The sequence below is a fragment of the Harpegnathos saltator genome, unplaced genomic scaffold (genome assembly GCF_003227715.2).
Source record: "Harpegnathos saltator strain DR-91 unplaced genomic scaffold, Hsal_v8.6 scaffold182, whole genome shotgun sequence".
Lineage (NCBI taxonomy): Eukaryota > Metazoa > Arthropoda > Insecta > Hymenoptera > Formicidae > Harpegnathos > Harpegnathos saltator.
The window spans coordinates 460,001-474,824 of record NW_020229964.1 but is presented as its reverse complement, the minus strand read 5'-3'; the positions used below and the strand labels follow the sequence as shown (position 1 = coordinate 474,824).

General features: G+C 50.3%; 2 protein-coding genes across 7 annotated transcripts in view; both read left to right on the top strand.

Annotated features, from left to right (window-relative positions):
• The window catches only part of brp (ELKS/RAB6-interacting/CAST family member bruchpilot), a 105,566-nt gene that overhangs the window by 37,397 nt on the left and 53,345 nt on the right, over positions 1–14,824 (top strand). The gene's annotated exons all lie outside the window — the stretch shown is intronic.
• Positions 12,363–14,824, top strand: part of LOC112588281 (AF4/FMR2 family member 4-like) — a 4,411-nt gene continuing 1,949 nt past the window's right edge. The window contains exon 1 of the mRNA XM_025297688.1: positions 12,363–12,979. Within this exon, the coding sequence (XP_025153473.1) occupies positions 12,944–12,979 (36 nt within the window). The 5' untranslated portion in view covers positions 12,363–12,943. The remainder of the gene's footprint in view (positions 12,980–14,824) is intronic.

Genomic DNA, 14,824 nt, shown 5'->3' with positions numbered 1-14,824 from the left:
TTCTCTGAGAAGGTTGGGAAATGAGAGAGGAACAAAGTGTGTGCATTTTCCGGAGAAAGGCCAGAAAATATAAACGCCATTCGCGCGAACAGGGAGAGCGCCAGGGGGGTGAGAATGGAGTGGCCCCCTTCTGTTTGCCCCCCGACCCCCTTCTCGCCCCGGGGGCGGCCAGCTCTCTCGATTCGAGGCGCTGCTCTCGCCCCGTGCGACTCGACTCGATCATTGCCCCCGCGCGATCGATCGGGCTCGCACGAGCGGCGGAAGGGTTCCCTCGTTCTGTGTTCCGCAATCGTGGCGAGATTAAGGTACGGTATTATAAAGCACATGCGAGATCGGGGGACGCCGATAGCCGCAGAGGCGGCAGGCCGGAACATGGCGCGCGGGCCTCGGCCATATTCGAGAGGCGGCCGGGAACGACAGGTGGAGAAGGTCAGCGGGAACGTACGAGCGTTCGTTCGGTTACTCTCTAAATTTCCCGACGTGGGATTTCGCTCTCGAAAGGTGGCCCTCGACTGAATATTTTCACTCGAGAAGTTTGTTTGATCGTTCCAGGCGATTTCATTCTTTTCACTGTACCCGCGAATGAAGTTTTACCCCGCAAAACTTACTCTCCAAATTTCCACGGGTAAAATCTCGCTCGCGAAGAGCAGAGGGACCATCGAGTCGCTCTTCGAATTCGAGTGATTCTTCGCTCGCATCGAGCGAATCGTTACTCATTTTTCGTGAGGTTTTACCCCGTAAGATTCACTCTCGAAATTTCTCGGGGCGAAATCGGAATAAAAATCTGGAAGAGCGAATACTCGAGAAAGAGCACGTCGGGTGAATTCTCCACTCTGAGTCGTCGAGTGAATATCTTCGCGCGAAATTCAGGGGTGAATATTTTATCGTCACAGAAACGTACTCACGATGGTTTGAAACATTCGCCCATCATAGAGTCCAATTCGAGTGAAATATTCACTCTTGCGAACTTCTCCGAGTGGCGGTATTTTCACGGTCGCTTCGAATGCATTTTCACTCGATTTCAGCAAGGTTCGGTCTCGAGAGACGCAACGATCAGATTTATTCTCCGGGTGAATGAAGTCTCCCTGGAAAAGTAGAGTGACAGACTGCCATCAAAATCCAGAACCCGAATCCTGAGAGCTCGAGTGAAACATTTATCCTGACGATCTCGAGTAACATCATTCTCATTCTCGCCTCGGACGAAAGTACCGCCAGTCCTCGGTCGTTTTCGCTGAAACTCCGCTCCGAGAAATTTCGAGAGTACACATTCCGAGATCCGAGCGCGAACTGCCGGGCTGGAAGGTCCTCCGATTCCGCCGCGCGGGCACGCAGGAGTGTCGAATGAATTCGGACCCGGAGGATCGGGGAATGCGCGGACAGGTCCAAAGGGAGATCCGCGGGAATTCGAAACTGCGGAAGCGTCCCGTCACGAGCCGCGCTGAAAGAGAGAGAGAGAGAGAGAGAGAGGGGGGGAGAGAGAGGCTCGGGAATCTGAAAGATTCAAGAAGCGCTCGGGAATCCGGCGACTTCGGTAGAGCCGTTCGAGTAACGCCGCTCGTGGAATCCGTAGGAGGTATTTTTCTCTCTATTCGCAACAACGACGCTCTATTCGCTCTGAACGTAGCGCGACTCGTGCCAATCACCCTGAGCGTCGTCGGTCGCCGAGGTCGTTCGGAATCCTCGAGAGAGGACTCCCGCCTCGTGTTCGTGGCCAGGAAAAACTGTCTCTGTCGCTGCCCTTTTCGACTGTGCAGAGCGCGCAGTTCCCTTTCCATTGGTTTCTCGCTCTTTTTCTACACTCGCGTGCCCTCTCTCGGTGTAATTAGCCGCCGTCCGAACAAGCCACGGGACGCACGCGCGATGGTTAGCGCGATGGATCAAAGATGGAAATTCGATTCGACTCGAGGGCGCATCGCGCCCTGCGCCCCTGCGATGCAGGGCGCAACTCCTCGTTGCGGTGTGCAACTCGAGAGTGTGTTAATCGAGAACCTTGCAGGCGCACGTAATCGAAATATCTATGCCTCTCGGGAGTATTCGCGACTCGTTCCGCCTGCCTGTAGGATGCTTGACGCGGGGCGTCTTCGCTCCCCCGAGGGGAAGAGAATCAAGTCGGTGATGGAAAATCGCCGGGGCTCACACCGCGACACTCAGCGCGACGCGCGCGAGTACATGTTTGTAGCTCGCACACCGACACGAACATACACGTACATATATACAAAATACACACACATACACGAGCACACATTCGCACGCACCGTCTTCCTTCGGCTCTTCCAGCGTGCTACTCGCCCGACGCACACGCGCACATTCACACTCACGCTCGCGTGTTAGCGTGTACGCAATCGCAAAGGTTTACTCTCTCTCTCACAAGATGTATGAACGCGCGCACTTGGCCCCTCCCCATCGCGCCACTGTGTGTGTGTGTGTGTGTGTGTGTGTGTGTGTGTGTGTGTGTGTGCGCGGCAGTTTTCAAAAATTCACACTCATAAACGCGACAGTGCATTGCCCTGTTCTCCTGCCGCGCAAATCTTCGGGAAAATACGTCGTGTCGTTCGCCGGAACGACGTCGGGCGTTTGTCAGGTGGCGGTTTTATTGCGAGTGTTGCTTTATCGTCTCATTTATTTTTATGGGATTTTCGATACACCGGCCGCCGCGGCAGGTTATATGGGTGAAATAAAACACGTGGCGAAAATCCGTGTCGCCGAGTCGCCGTCGAGAGCGTCCGTGAACGGTCAATTCCGGTCGGGCGGTCGTTAATTAGCAGAAGGTTACATTTCGGCAGGAGCCGCGCGAAAATCCTACTCAAGTATCTCGGGCATCTGCTGGTTCGAAAAATAAAAGAAAAAAACAGAAGGAAAATAAAAAGAGGAGGATCATTGAGAGACAGCCGTGAGATCTCTCGCGTCTCGAGAGATGCCGGGTGCGTGAATTTTCACGGGGATGATACGCAGAGAGAGATGAAGTCCGCCGACGTGAATTTTTGAAGCGTCGATATGTGCACTCGGTCGCAAAACGGTTTAGACTCATCGAGGTGAGATGCTCATCTCGAGTCGTCACGGTTGAGAGCCTTTACCGGATGGGCTTGCGCAATAATCGGCCGTGATAAGAGCCGACATGGCAGTGAAACAAAACATCCGACATGTCAACCGGTGGATTCGGAGGAAAAACGTAAACGTTTTTATTGCACTCTTATCCACCGGAGAAGAGTATAATAAAAACAATGCACGGTGTAAATATCGGCTCTTTATTACACTGTTCCTACCTGAAGGGCCTATTGGCCCTTTATTACATTCTTAGCCGACAGGTAAGAGCCGATATTTAGCACCGTGTACTGTCACTTCGGCTCTTGTCATAACCAATTATTCTATTACTAATGGCGCCATCCTGTTATTAATGGCTCTCAACTGTGACAACCCGAGCGAACAGATTATATACAATTATACAAAATCTCTCTCCCATATATATAATTTCCATACGATTATATATAAATTTTATATGATTGCATACAATTATGTGTATAAATTATACATATAATTTGTATAACGTATACAATTTATATTATTATTGTAGTATATATATATATATATATATATACACACACACACACACATACATATGTATATATTACATATAATATTATATATTATAAAAAATATATTCACATATAATTATATATAATATATTTATATGTATATAATATTATATATAAAAATATATTTATATATAATTACATACCATGTTTATACAGAGAAAAAAAATGCATACACAATTATATACAATCATTTCTGCTCAAATTATTTCATACACGACTGCATCTCCACTCGCAGGGGGGAGGGCGGGGAGGGGGGGAGGGGATCTAAGTCTTATTCCATAATGCGTCCAAGCCGTTTCGCAAGCAAGTGCATACCATCGCTTGTTCATACATCATGTACACGCACACACATGAACGTACGTATACAAACACAACATACCGCGCAACTGTCGCTGCGCTTCGCTATATACTACTGTCCACTAGCGAAACGAGCCTATCTATTAACTGTGCGACCGTCGTGAAAAGTTTCTCCCCGAAGCACCTGAGCACCGCCACCGTCATCACCAGCATCGCCATGTCCGCTCTACCCCACGCAATCCGTGTTAGATAGCCCTTAGAGCAGACGTAGTCGTGTAGCCCGAGATCGTTTTCTCTCACCGTCTTTTTTTTTTATAGCGCCTCTCCTCTCGTTTATAGTATACGTACGTTCTCGGTATACACGGATGCGAAGTCGTTCGGAAAAGCCACTATCAGCTCGCCACCGCCGCCGCCACCGCCACCGCCACCGCCGTCGTCGCACGTCGCCGCTGCCGCCGCCGCCGCCGCCACCGCCGCCACCGCCACATTCGCCGCCGCACGTCGCCGACTTATCCCCGCTTTTCGACTCTTTCTTCGTGCTTTCTCACTTTCCGCGCGTTCGCGTTCACTGGCGGCGTCCTTGCTACGCGCTGCTTCTGCTAACTCGAGAGATCTCACCCCCCGCGAGAAATTCAACGCGCTGCTCTCGCGCGCGCGCGCGCGATTCTTCCATAGCCCTCGCTGTCCTGAGAAAATGTCCGAGGCGTTCGGGTGCGCAAAAGAGTCGGAATGGCAGGGCAATCGCTCGGGCAATTCCCGGCGAATTGGAGCGACGGAGAGAGACGTCGGGTGTGTGTCCTCCGTGAGAAAAGAAAGAACGAAAGGCAAGGAAAAATTTTTGGAGTTGTATATGTGTGTATACTACGAGGCAAAGAGAAGATAAGATAAACGATAAACGCGCGGCGGGACGGGTCGGCCAATCGGCGCGAGTGAATCCGAAACGCGGTCAGGCCGGATTTTTCACGAACGCGTTTTTCACGAACAACGTCGCATTCGCGCTCTCGTTACCGGGACACCCCCTTGCACTCTCGTGTCCATGCCTGTTAGACTTTAGGACTTAGACGGTGCCTGTGTAGCTTTTGAGTGGCACTCTCGAAGCCGTGTCGACGGGAACGGAACACCTGACGGATTTGACGTGAGCACCGCGCGGGCTGCGAGCAAGCGAGCAAGCGAGCAAGCGAGCAAGCGAGCAAGCAAGCAAGCAAGCAAGCAAGCGAAGCACGTCGACAATCACCCACGAACAGAGCACGAGACATCTTCGCCTCCACCTCGCTCTCTTTCTTTCTCTCATAACTGTCACCGAGATCGCAGCACACCTTACCGTATCACTCACCTCTTCTCGCACCTCCCTCCCTGTCCCACCCTCTCCCAGCCTCGTCCTTGGAAACTTGGCGAGCTCCCGGCAAGATCTCGAGCGATCAACTGCACCAGCACCAAAGCCTATCTCCTTCGTTGTTTGCTGTGCCGAGAGAGAACTTTTAGCAAGCACGAGCACTGTACCGTGTTATCAGCCTACCGTTCGCCGTCCAGCGTATCCCTCCTCGTTCCTCCAGCTCTCCTCGACGACGTCGTGTTCCTGCTGGTGTACGGTGCTCCGGAAGCCGGCGTAATCTCCAGAGGAGAAAGCTCGGGCCTCGGCGTCGTCGTCGTCATCGTCGCCGTCGTCGCCGCGACTCCGGCTGCGTCGAGGGCCGGGCTCGGCCGCGGAAATTGCAGCGGCTTCGATCGCCGACTTTTGTGCCCCACGAATTGGTAATTACCTGCTTCCGACGCGAGTAAAATCCTCGCGTCATACACGAGGACGAGTATACTCCACGTACATACACTCCACGTCCCCGGCCGTTATAAATTAACGCGGCCCGTCGGCTTCGATGTCGCGCTCGCGCGCCCGGAGAAGACGCCGATTAGCCCGAGGAAGCGGCGGACACACATTCGACCCGGCAGGAAGCCACTCGGTCCAATTTCCTCTCTTTTCAGCGCGAATTCCTCCAGGCGCCGGCCGAGCCCGAAAGCGACGGCCGCGCGCGCTGCAATTAATAGCTGCAATCTAGTTGCGCGCGTAATTAATCGCCGTAATTCAACGCGGAGTCTCCGAGCTGATTTACCGCGACTGTCGTTCGAACATCGGCAAGGAATTTGTCTTTTGACAGCTGGAGGAAAGGAATTATATCGAGGCGTCTCGGCAGCCGGGCGCGGCAGGGGTTGGAACAAACATGGCGGCATCGCGAAACCGTAGCGTTAACGTGTCGGAACCGTCGACGTGGGGATATCCGGATGGGGCGTTTTACGAGGAGAAGGTCTAATTGGCGGTAAAGGAGAAGTGCTTTCGGCTCTTCCGGGTGTATCCGGCTTGACAGCAGCTCGCGCTGGGTAACCGTGACGTTCCGCGTTGAAGCAGCATCTCTGAGGAGAGATTTGCCGCGGCAATTCGCGTTGCAAGTCGCCGATTGTGTCGTGAGATTTGCACTCTCGTTCGCACAACGCGTTTCCACGCGTTTTTTCCAGTTCAAGTTACAAGCTCATCGAGCGTGGCCGCCATTACGAGCCGCTGCTTGCCCAGGCTTGCCGGCAATCGGTTGCGGCAGGAGCCAAGAAGCGACGGCCAACGTGAATCTCTTATCTGATAGATGAGAATGTGAATGAAAATGTGAATGAGAATGAAAATACTTGGGCTGAACACGTCACTTCGGCTGCTGCCACAATCGATCACCGCGCATGCTCGAGAGTAGTCTCTCGCAGTCCCGGCAATTTGATATGCTTCCGACTCGATCGGAGAAAATGTGTGAACGCAATGTGTGAGCCAATGGCGGCGAATCGCCGAGCTGAATAAGCCGAGAAGTACCGTAACTGTTCCTTCCTCAAATTGGTACATCCCTCTGCTCCTAATCTATTAAATTAACGATACAATCGGATCAAAGGTTGCAAAGCTCTCCTCTCCGATCGGTACACGCTTCGTCCGTAAATATTCTCACGCCGATGGTCGGAAGATCGATTCTCTCGTGTTATCTTCTCGCGCATCACGCTCGGTCGCGCTTCGAAATGACCCGACGAGCTTCGGCCGGCCGCGCGAAAGAAGCAGGTAATTATCGGCGAGAAGAGAAAAGAGGAGTCGAAATATATAGCTGCCCTCCGGAAGCATGCGACGGCGCCAAGTCGCGGAAACGACACCGTCGTAAGTCGCAACCCCGAGTCACCAGCAACAGCAGTCCGCTGTGTTTTCTTCCCGCCTTTCCCTCTCTGCACTTTACTTACGTGTCTTACGTGTGCACCAGAATCGGCAACGATTCGTCCGCGATTTCTCCATTCGATGACCTCGAGCAGATTAGCGAGAGGTCATAATTCTGCCCGGCGATATCGGCACGCACACGCTTCGCATTCTGCGAAACGCCAGAAGAGAAGCTTACTCACGCGGGAAGCCGTAACGAAGTCAAATCACACGACTCGTCCCATCAGTCGCTCATTCGCTGCCGACACTTGTGGGACTCGGCGGACGAGTGAGTCACCCAATTGTGCGACAGCAGTCACACCGAATCTGCGAGCCACCGGACGAATCGTCGAGCGCCAGCGCGATCGTTGGATCGATCGCGCGGGCCGATCGCGAGAAACGTCCACGAGGAGAACGGACACGGTCTGACGTCGTAGGGAACCGTAGGGACACCGACGGACCGACGGACAGACCGACGGACGTCACGCTCGCGGTGAAAAAGAGCCGCGAGAGAGGAAGAGAGGTTCGAAAGCGACACAAGAACAAGCTGCGGTGGAATGCGTGGAATGAGCTGCTTTGGATGTGTAGGCGATAAGACGTTTTTAGCACCTCCAATTCCCCCCTCAACTAGTCCCCCACACCCCGCCCCGGCCCTTGCCCGATCTCACCGTTCGCGGGGAGATACCATGCCCGCAAGATGTATCCACCCTCACGTCACTCATCCCCGTCCCTAGCCACAAGCATAATTATCACCACCACCACCACCACCACCACCACCATCGCATGGAAAAAACAATTCCGTTGGTGTAATTGAATTTTCCGTTGCCGGGGAAGAACAGGAGCCAGATGGAAGCTGATGAAAACTCAGATGAGAACTCGGTTGTAGCGGCAGGAAGCTTCCTGCAGGAGACCTCTCGCCGGTCGATCATTTGTCGCAACCGAGTCTCGATGCAGCTGAGTGTTCAGACGTGGTGATTTCAGTCGCGACGACACGGCGAGAGAAGATCGGTGGAGTCAACACGGTGGAGTGAACGGAGCGAACGCGGAGTGTTTCGGGCTCTTGGAATTCCTGCTTCTCAGGAGCGAATCCGCTTCGAGCCAGAGATTTCCGGTTGCCTCCGGTAGTTCCCTCCGAGAAACCTACAAGGCGTCCGCTCCGTTCATTGCTTCGTTAGTTGGATACCGATCCTCTTCCTCCGTGCATCATCCCCCGCCACCGAACCTCCGTCTGCCCCCTGTTCCAGTTGCACGAACTGAGATCTTTTTTCCGTGCACCGTACATGATCAGCCATCATCACCGTCATCGTCACTACGAATCACCATCATCGACTACCGTTACTGATACAACAGTTACTACTACTACTACTACTACTACTACTACTACTACTACTACTACTACTACTGATACTACCACAAGCCACAACACGTTTCAAGTCGCCGACCATCGCGCAGAACCGTGAAATTAGGATACCGGCGATACGCACGTGACCTTTTCACCCTCACCGGGCCCTACCACGAAGCACACGTTAATTACACCTTAATGGCTAATTGGAGCCGGTCCAGTTGCAGGGAACGAACAATCGGAGGCTGATTCGCGCCGCGATAAACGCGCCGCGAGACTATATGGTCGCTTCGTTCGTGAATATTTCTCTCATTTCAGGCGTGTGGAGAAATTACTTTCGGTAACTGCACAGGGTGCGTCTCCAACGGGAGACACGACAACGCTCGTGGTACGTATGAACGTCAGGTCAGGTTGAGCGCAAAACCTCCCGCCGCTTCACAAAGACAACCGCGTAGAATTATCAATTGAAGGAGATCGACAGGGGTGAGCTGTAATGGCGACGTGGATTACGTCAAACTGAACGAGAAAGTCTTCTGGCATTTTGCGAACAAGCAGGTTATTTTGAGTTATTGATCAGCCGTCGCCAGCACAGCTCGTTTAGCGCATCGGGCGCCATCATTTGTCAATCTTCCCTAATTGATGACTCAACATTCCACGTGGTTGCTTGCGAAAGAATAGAGAACTCTTGCCTTCAGTTCACGCGCCGAGCGTCCACGAGCGTGCACGAGCGTTGTCGTGTCCTGCGGAAGACACCCTGTGTGCCACAATGAGATGCATCGGGCTTTCTTGTGAGAGAACACAACTTTCGGCATTTTTCTGAGTCGCCTGAGTCGCCGAGAAGCGAGCGCGATTCATATCGACGGGCGAGGAAATCGCCGGTTTTGCAATCTCCTCCACAGTTTGCAGGCGATCCTCGCGAGTACTCGAATACGCTTCAGCCGTCTGACGGGATGCGTCGCACGTGTGCATGCACGTGTACACTGGAAAACAAAATGGTTTCGACAGCTCTTTTTTTTACAAACGTTGTAGTAAATAGTCTGGTTGTAAAATTTGAGAATCACTGCTCAAAGACTTGCGCAAAAGATCGCCTAACTCCCTAACTCCAACTGTGTGTGTCTCTCTAACCGTAAGGATCTTGAGACTGCTCCATGCATTAAGCAGTGATTCCCAAATTTACAACTACACGAACTACCAATGTCACTAGAAGAAAAAAACTGTCGAAACCGTTTTGGTTTCCAGTGTACGTCCGCCTGAGAGAGCCACCGTTTACGTCGAGGCACCTCCGTGCGTCGCGAAGCTTTTTCTTTCGGTATGCACGATTTTAAGATCCACCTGGTGACGAGTGCTTTCTCGTCCTTCCTCGCGTCTGTTCAACATATTGACCGTGAGGTTGATTTTCGCTTCTTATTTCCATGTTTGACTCAAGTTTGAATCGTGCGGTGGATAGAGGGAATTCGGGATACGTATGTTCGTTAACTCGTTTCATTGTCTCTCTAACGGTTGTGTAATTAATTCCTCACACTTGAACTGTAATTTCTTACACTGATGAAGTGTTACGTAGAAATTAGTGTGATATGTTAGTGAGATAACAAATGAAAAATAATATATTTAGAAAGGGTTCTGCGCGCGCTGTACGACATCGAGTATAAAGAATACAGGAGAAAATCTGTACGCGGAAATCTCGTGATAAAATCAAACGAAATGCGTTGACGTTTGACTTCTCGTCAAGTCAAGAACTTCATTTTATTCTCACTGCTGCCCAGACGTTTCAGTTTTCTTTTTCCAAATTCTCTTCAGTGGCAAGCACAACAGTATTTATCACTGAGAGGCGTCCGGGACAGGGGAGTGAATCGTCTGAATAAAGCTAAGAGTAAAATAAATTTCTTGATTGCACGAGAAATTAAATATCACCGTGCTGTGTGTTGGACTTTATTGCAAGATTCGCGTGCAAACTGTCGAAAGCCCTAAACGCCGCGTTATTGAGACGCGCTCACTGATGAGCACTGCGGTAGTCGACGTGTTAACCCATCTGCATCATTAGATTCGAGAAAAATGACTGAAAAATGCCCGTATCACCGAGTCTAAATACTACGAGAAGCATTCTTGAAGTAGAAGTTCCTGAAGAGAGGTATTCTTGGAATCGCTGACATCTCTCGTTCCCAAGTTGGCACAAATCGCCTCGACGCGCGCGAAAGCGGATATCCTCCGTTTCCGTGACAACATCCACGCGAAATCAAACGGATATATCCGCTTCTGATTCAAACGGGTCAACAACGAGGCAGACCTTACCGCCTCTCGCTCGTTATTCGCGCTTCTATTTTTACGATCGCGGGACGTCATCGCGCCAAGACCGGTCGCGTGCTCGCGCGAGGATTTCTCTCATCCCCGGCGATGCCGAGGTCGCGTCCCCTCGCGAAATAACGAAGCGAGTCCGCCGCGAATTGGATGGACGAGACGTCGGAGCGTCTCAGCGTCTACAAACGAGATTAATCCGATTAATTCCCCTCGCCCTTCGCGCACCGAGATTAATGCACGCCTCCACCGTGCTGCGGCCTAAAATTCCCGTCGATGTCGCGCGGTGGCTCTCGACCAGCGGCGCACGCTAATTCACACGAGTCAACGCTGATACGTCGAACGTGCGCGCGAACGCTGCGACAGGAGCGAGTCGAGGGTGGCCGAGGGGTCGTTGAAGTCGAATCTGGCCGTGCTCGCATTGTTCGAGTTGGCGCACGGTTCCTACGATTGATACGGATTAATGTAAATTATTAAATTACGAATTAAATAATATCGGCGGATTTTGCAGTCGTAAGCACGACTGCACAAATGCCAATTACCAATTCGCGAACGATAAGACCTGGCGAGAGGATTAGCGATTAATTAGCGATCAATGTAATCCTGAATGGGGAATCCGGGGGTGTGTGTTTGTTGTCGACTGTCTTGTCGTTAGACGCATCGTCAACACGGATACCGCAGACATATTTGACGATGATCATGTCGTCGAAGTAACGGTAAACTTTTCGCTCACAAGCCCGTGTCATAAAATGGTTCTAAATGAAGATTAGTCAAGTTTAACATGTTGACTGCCATCTCTCTATCTGATATCTATTGATTATTTCAATCCTTAATTCTCAAGTTTGAGTCAACAAATGTGGTAAAAGAAAAAGGTTACATATGTCCCTTGGATTATCATAACAATCAACGTGTTGACGCAGCATCGAAAACTTAGGCTGGATAAAAGTTGCCATCTCTCGATATTAATTCTTAATTTAACAGATTTGCAATATTAATTCGTGACACGTGAAGCAGTCGCGAAGACTAGTCACCTTATTCGCATTTTTGATTACCGAAAAGGAAGTACTGCACGAATTATCAGCAATGTGCCAACTTACTCGTGCGACCGATCGGCCAGGTCCTACCCTACTCTGAGAAATTTTCTCACCGTCGCCCCCGTACGGCGAAACTCAGAAACGCGCGTCCTGCCTGTCGCGGCATGTCGCGCGCTACAAATTCGGGAATACGCAAAGTATCGCGATAATGAGAAAAAAAGATGAAAGAGGCAAGGGTTAATAAAGGAAAGTAAGAAAGAAAGATTTAGCACGTCTCGTGTGCACACGCGAGGGAGAGCGGAAAGAATGGTCATCCGAAGAGCATAATAGCCTCGGACGGACGACGTGTCCGTAATTCCTAAACCACGTTTTCACGATCTCGGGGGATCAGGATGGAGCGGATACGCCACGAAAGAATCGACGTCGGGCTGTGCGAGACTTTCGGCTCGTCCTGTAAGAGAATTCACTTTCATATCTATATATTATACACACTTATACTTCTCTTTCCTCTCGATATTATACATAAATAAATATATATAAACATATATATATATATATATATTTATATATATTTATATTATCTCCCTGTGTATACAATATATAAGCCACACACACAACATGTCTCGCTATACATATATATATATAAATATACCGTACACACAACCAGACCTCTCCACGTGTATATCTTATACATATGGAATGTTCCGACTCTTTATATGTATATATATATGCACTGTATTTCTCGCTATACATACGTACACACACGACGAGCGCAGCCTCCGTGTATGTATGTATGTACAAGCATTCACACGCTCGTCTAGACACACCTGACACTCACACACGTAAACAGACGCGCAGACACACACACACACACACACACACACACACGCACATGCACATAGACCAGACTCGATCTGTATACTTTATACACTTTATATTTGTTCTGCCATTATCTCGGCTGTGATTCACTGAATGTAACGCCCAATTTTATATATATACTCTCTCTTCTCGTTCTTGTACGCCTCAGACACGTTCTTGCCCATCACGACTTACCGCTATCATCGCCAACCGTCGTTATCGATGCACGAGCAGCGGGACGGTCCGAAAGTCGTCAAGTCGAGTCAAGACGAGCCGATCCCAGGCCCAAGGGAGGACTTTGCGACTGTTTGGCACCGACCTGATGCGAGACGCGATAACACGACGTCGTTCTCCTCGCGTAATCTTACTGTCTTATCCTCTCTACCATAACACCATTTGTATCTCGCCGATGGGAGCACCGGCAGGCCGACGAGCTCGTCACTCGCGCGTGGTCTAGTCGCTTAACAAGTTGGACGATATATTTCAATCGAGGCGAGCTGAATAATCATCAGCAATTTCACTGTCGTATAAGTATTTTACCCACGCTCCATCTTTCCCGTCTCGTTTTTTTATCATATATTTTTAAGGATATAATCTTTTAATCTTTTGATAATATTTCTCTCTCGCTCTTTCAGTCGCATTTTCGTTGTTGTAATCTTTTCATTATGGCACGCTTTAATACTTTAGTACTATTACTTCAATACTTTATATTATATCTCAGAAGTATTTGTTGTATAATTTTCTCCCATTTTTTTTTTTATATTATCCTATAGGTCATTTTTATTACATTACAAACATCGAAAAAGCACACGAAGGGAGCCGTTCAATCGCGAGAGAGACCGCTTCTCCTCCGTTGCATAGCGCAGTCTGCGGCGATTTATTCGCATAGATGCATCGACGCGACGGCATATCGGTCTGCTCGCGCTCCCACGATTTGTCACACACGAACTCATCAAGATGCGTATCCGCGTAACGCGCGCGTGCGATAAATAGCAGACATACCGATCGACGGTTATTTTCCCCCGTTGAGCCGATAAAACTCAAATCCTCTTTCACTGACGATTGCGGAACGCCGATACGCATCCGCACGTGCATCCAAACGAGATCTTGTCCATGCGACGTGGCCGCGTTTCGAGGGCGATCAATGACGAAATCGCGTATGTCGCGCTGCTCTGTCGATCCCGACGACGGATCCTCGCGCGGACAAATTTTCTGGACCAGTCGCGACGGAGAACACGACGGGTTCTCCGGTGCAAAAAAGTAACAACTAAAAAAAATAAAAATAAAAGAAAATCGAACGAAAAAATGAATGTCGAAGGAAAACGCGTTAACGAGAAACAACGAGCGATTGCAGCGCGATGAGAGAGAAATAGACAGAGAAAGAGAGAGAGAGAGAAAGAGAGAGAGAAAGAGAACGAGAGAAATCGTCGAAACGCCGCGCGCAGAACAATGGACAATGATGTCGGCCGTACGTCGCGGTGGGCGAAAGAACTGCGGCGGCGCCCGGCGTCCGGAAGAGGATCACCGTGGAAAGAAACGTAAAGTAGAATATTAAAAAAAAAAAAATAGTAAAATATCGGACACAACGACAAAATTACGAAAAACAAAATCGAGCAAGTGCATTGTCAAGTCGGTATGGATTGTTAGAGCGTGACCTTGCGATCGTGAGATCGACCGACAGAGATAGAGAAAAAGAGACTTTAACGTCGGCGTCGCGGAGAGGGAGAGAGAGAGGGAGAGAGAGAGGGAGAGAGAGAGAGAGAGAGAGAGAGAGAGAGAGAGAGAGAGAGAGAAAAGAGATCGCCGGCGATCGGTGTGGCGGTTAATCGTATCTCGGAATAGAGATGAGAGAGAAGACCAATATCGGAAGGTCGGACGGAGATCTGATCCCGAAAGGAGAGAGGGAGAGAGCGAAAGGGAAGAGAAAACGCGAGAGACGAATGTCGACGCGTCGTCGCGCGCGGATGGCAGAGATTCTCGCCGTTTCGTTGACGAGAACCGATTGACCTTTTCGATCGCATATTCGTTTTTTTTTCTCTGCAGTGACAAGAGAGCACCTTTGTGTTATCGCAATGTCGAGGAGAGGAGAACGAAGAAGATCATTTTGTGGAAGAAGGAAGCTCGGCGGTACGTCGCTTTTCTTTCGTCAACCGGGACGCTGCCGGTGCCACTTCCGCTTCCTCGAGACTGTCCCGTGAACGGA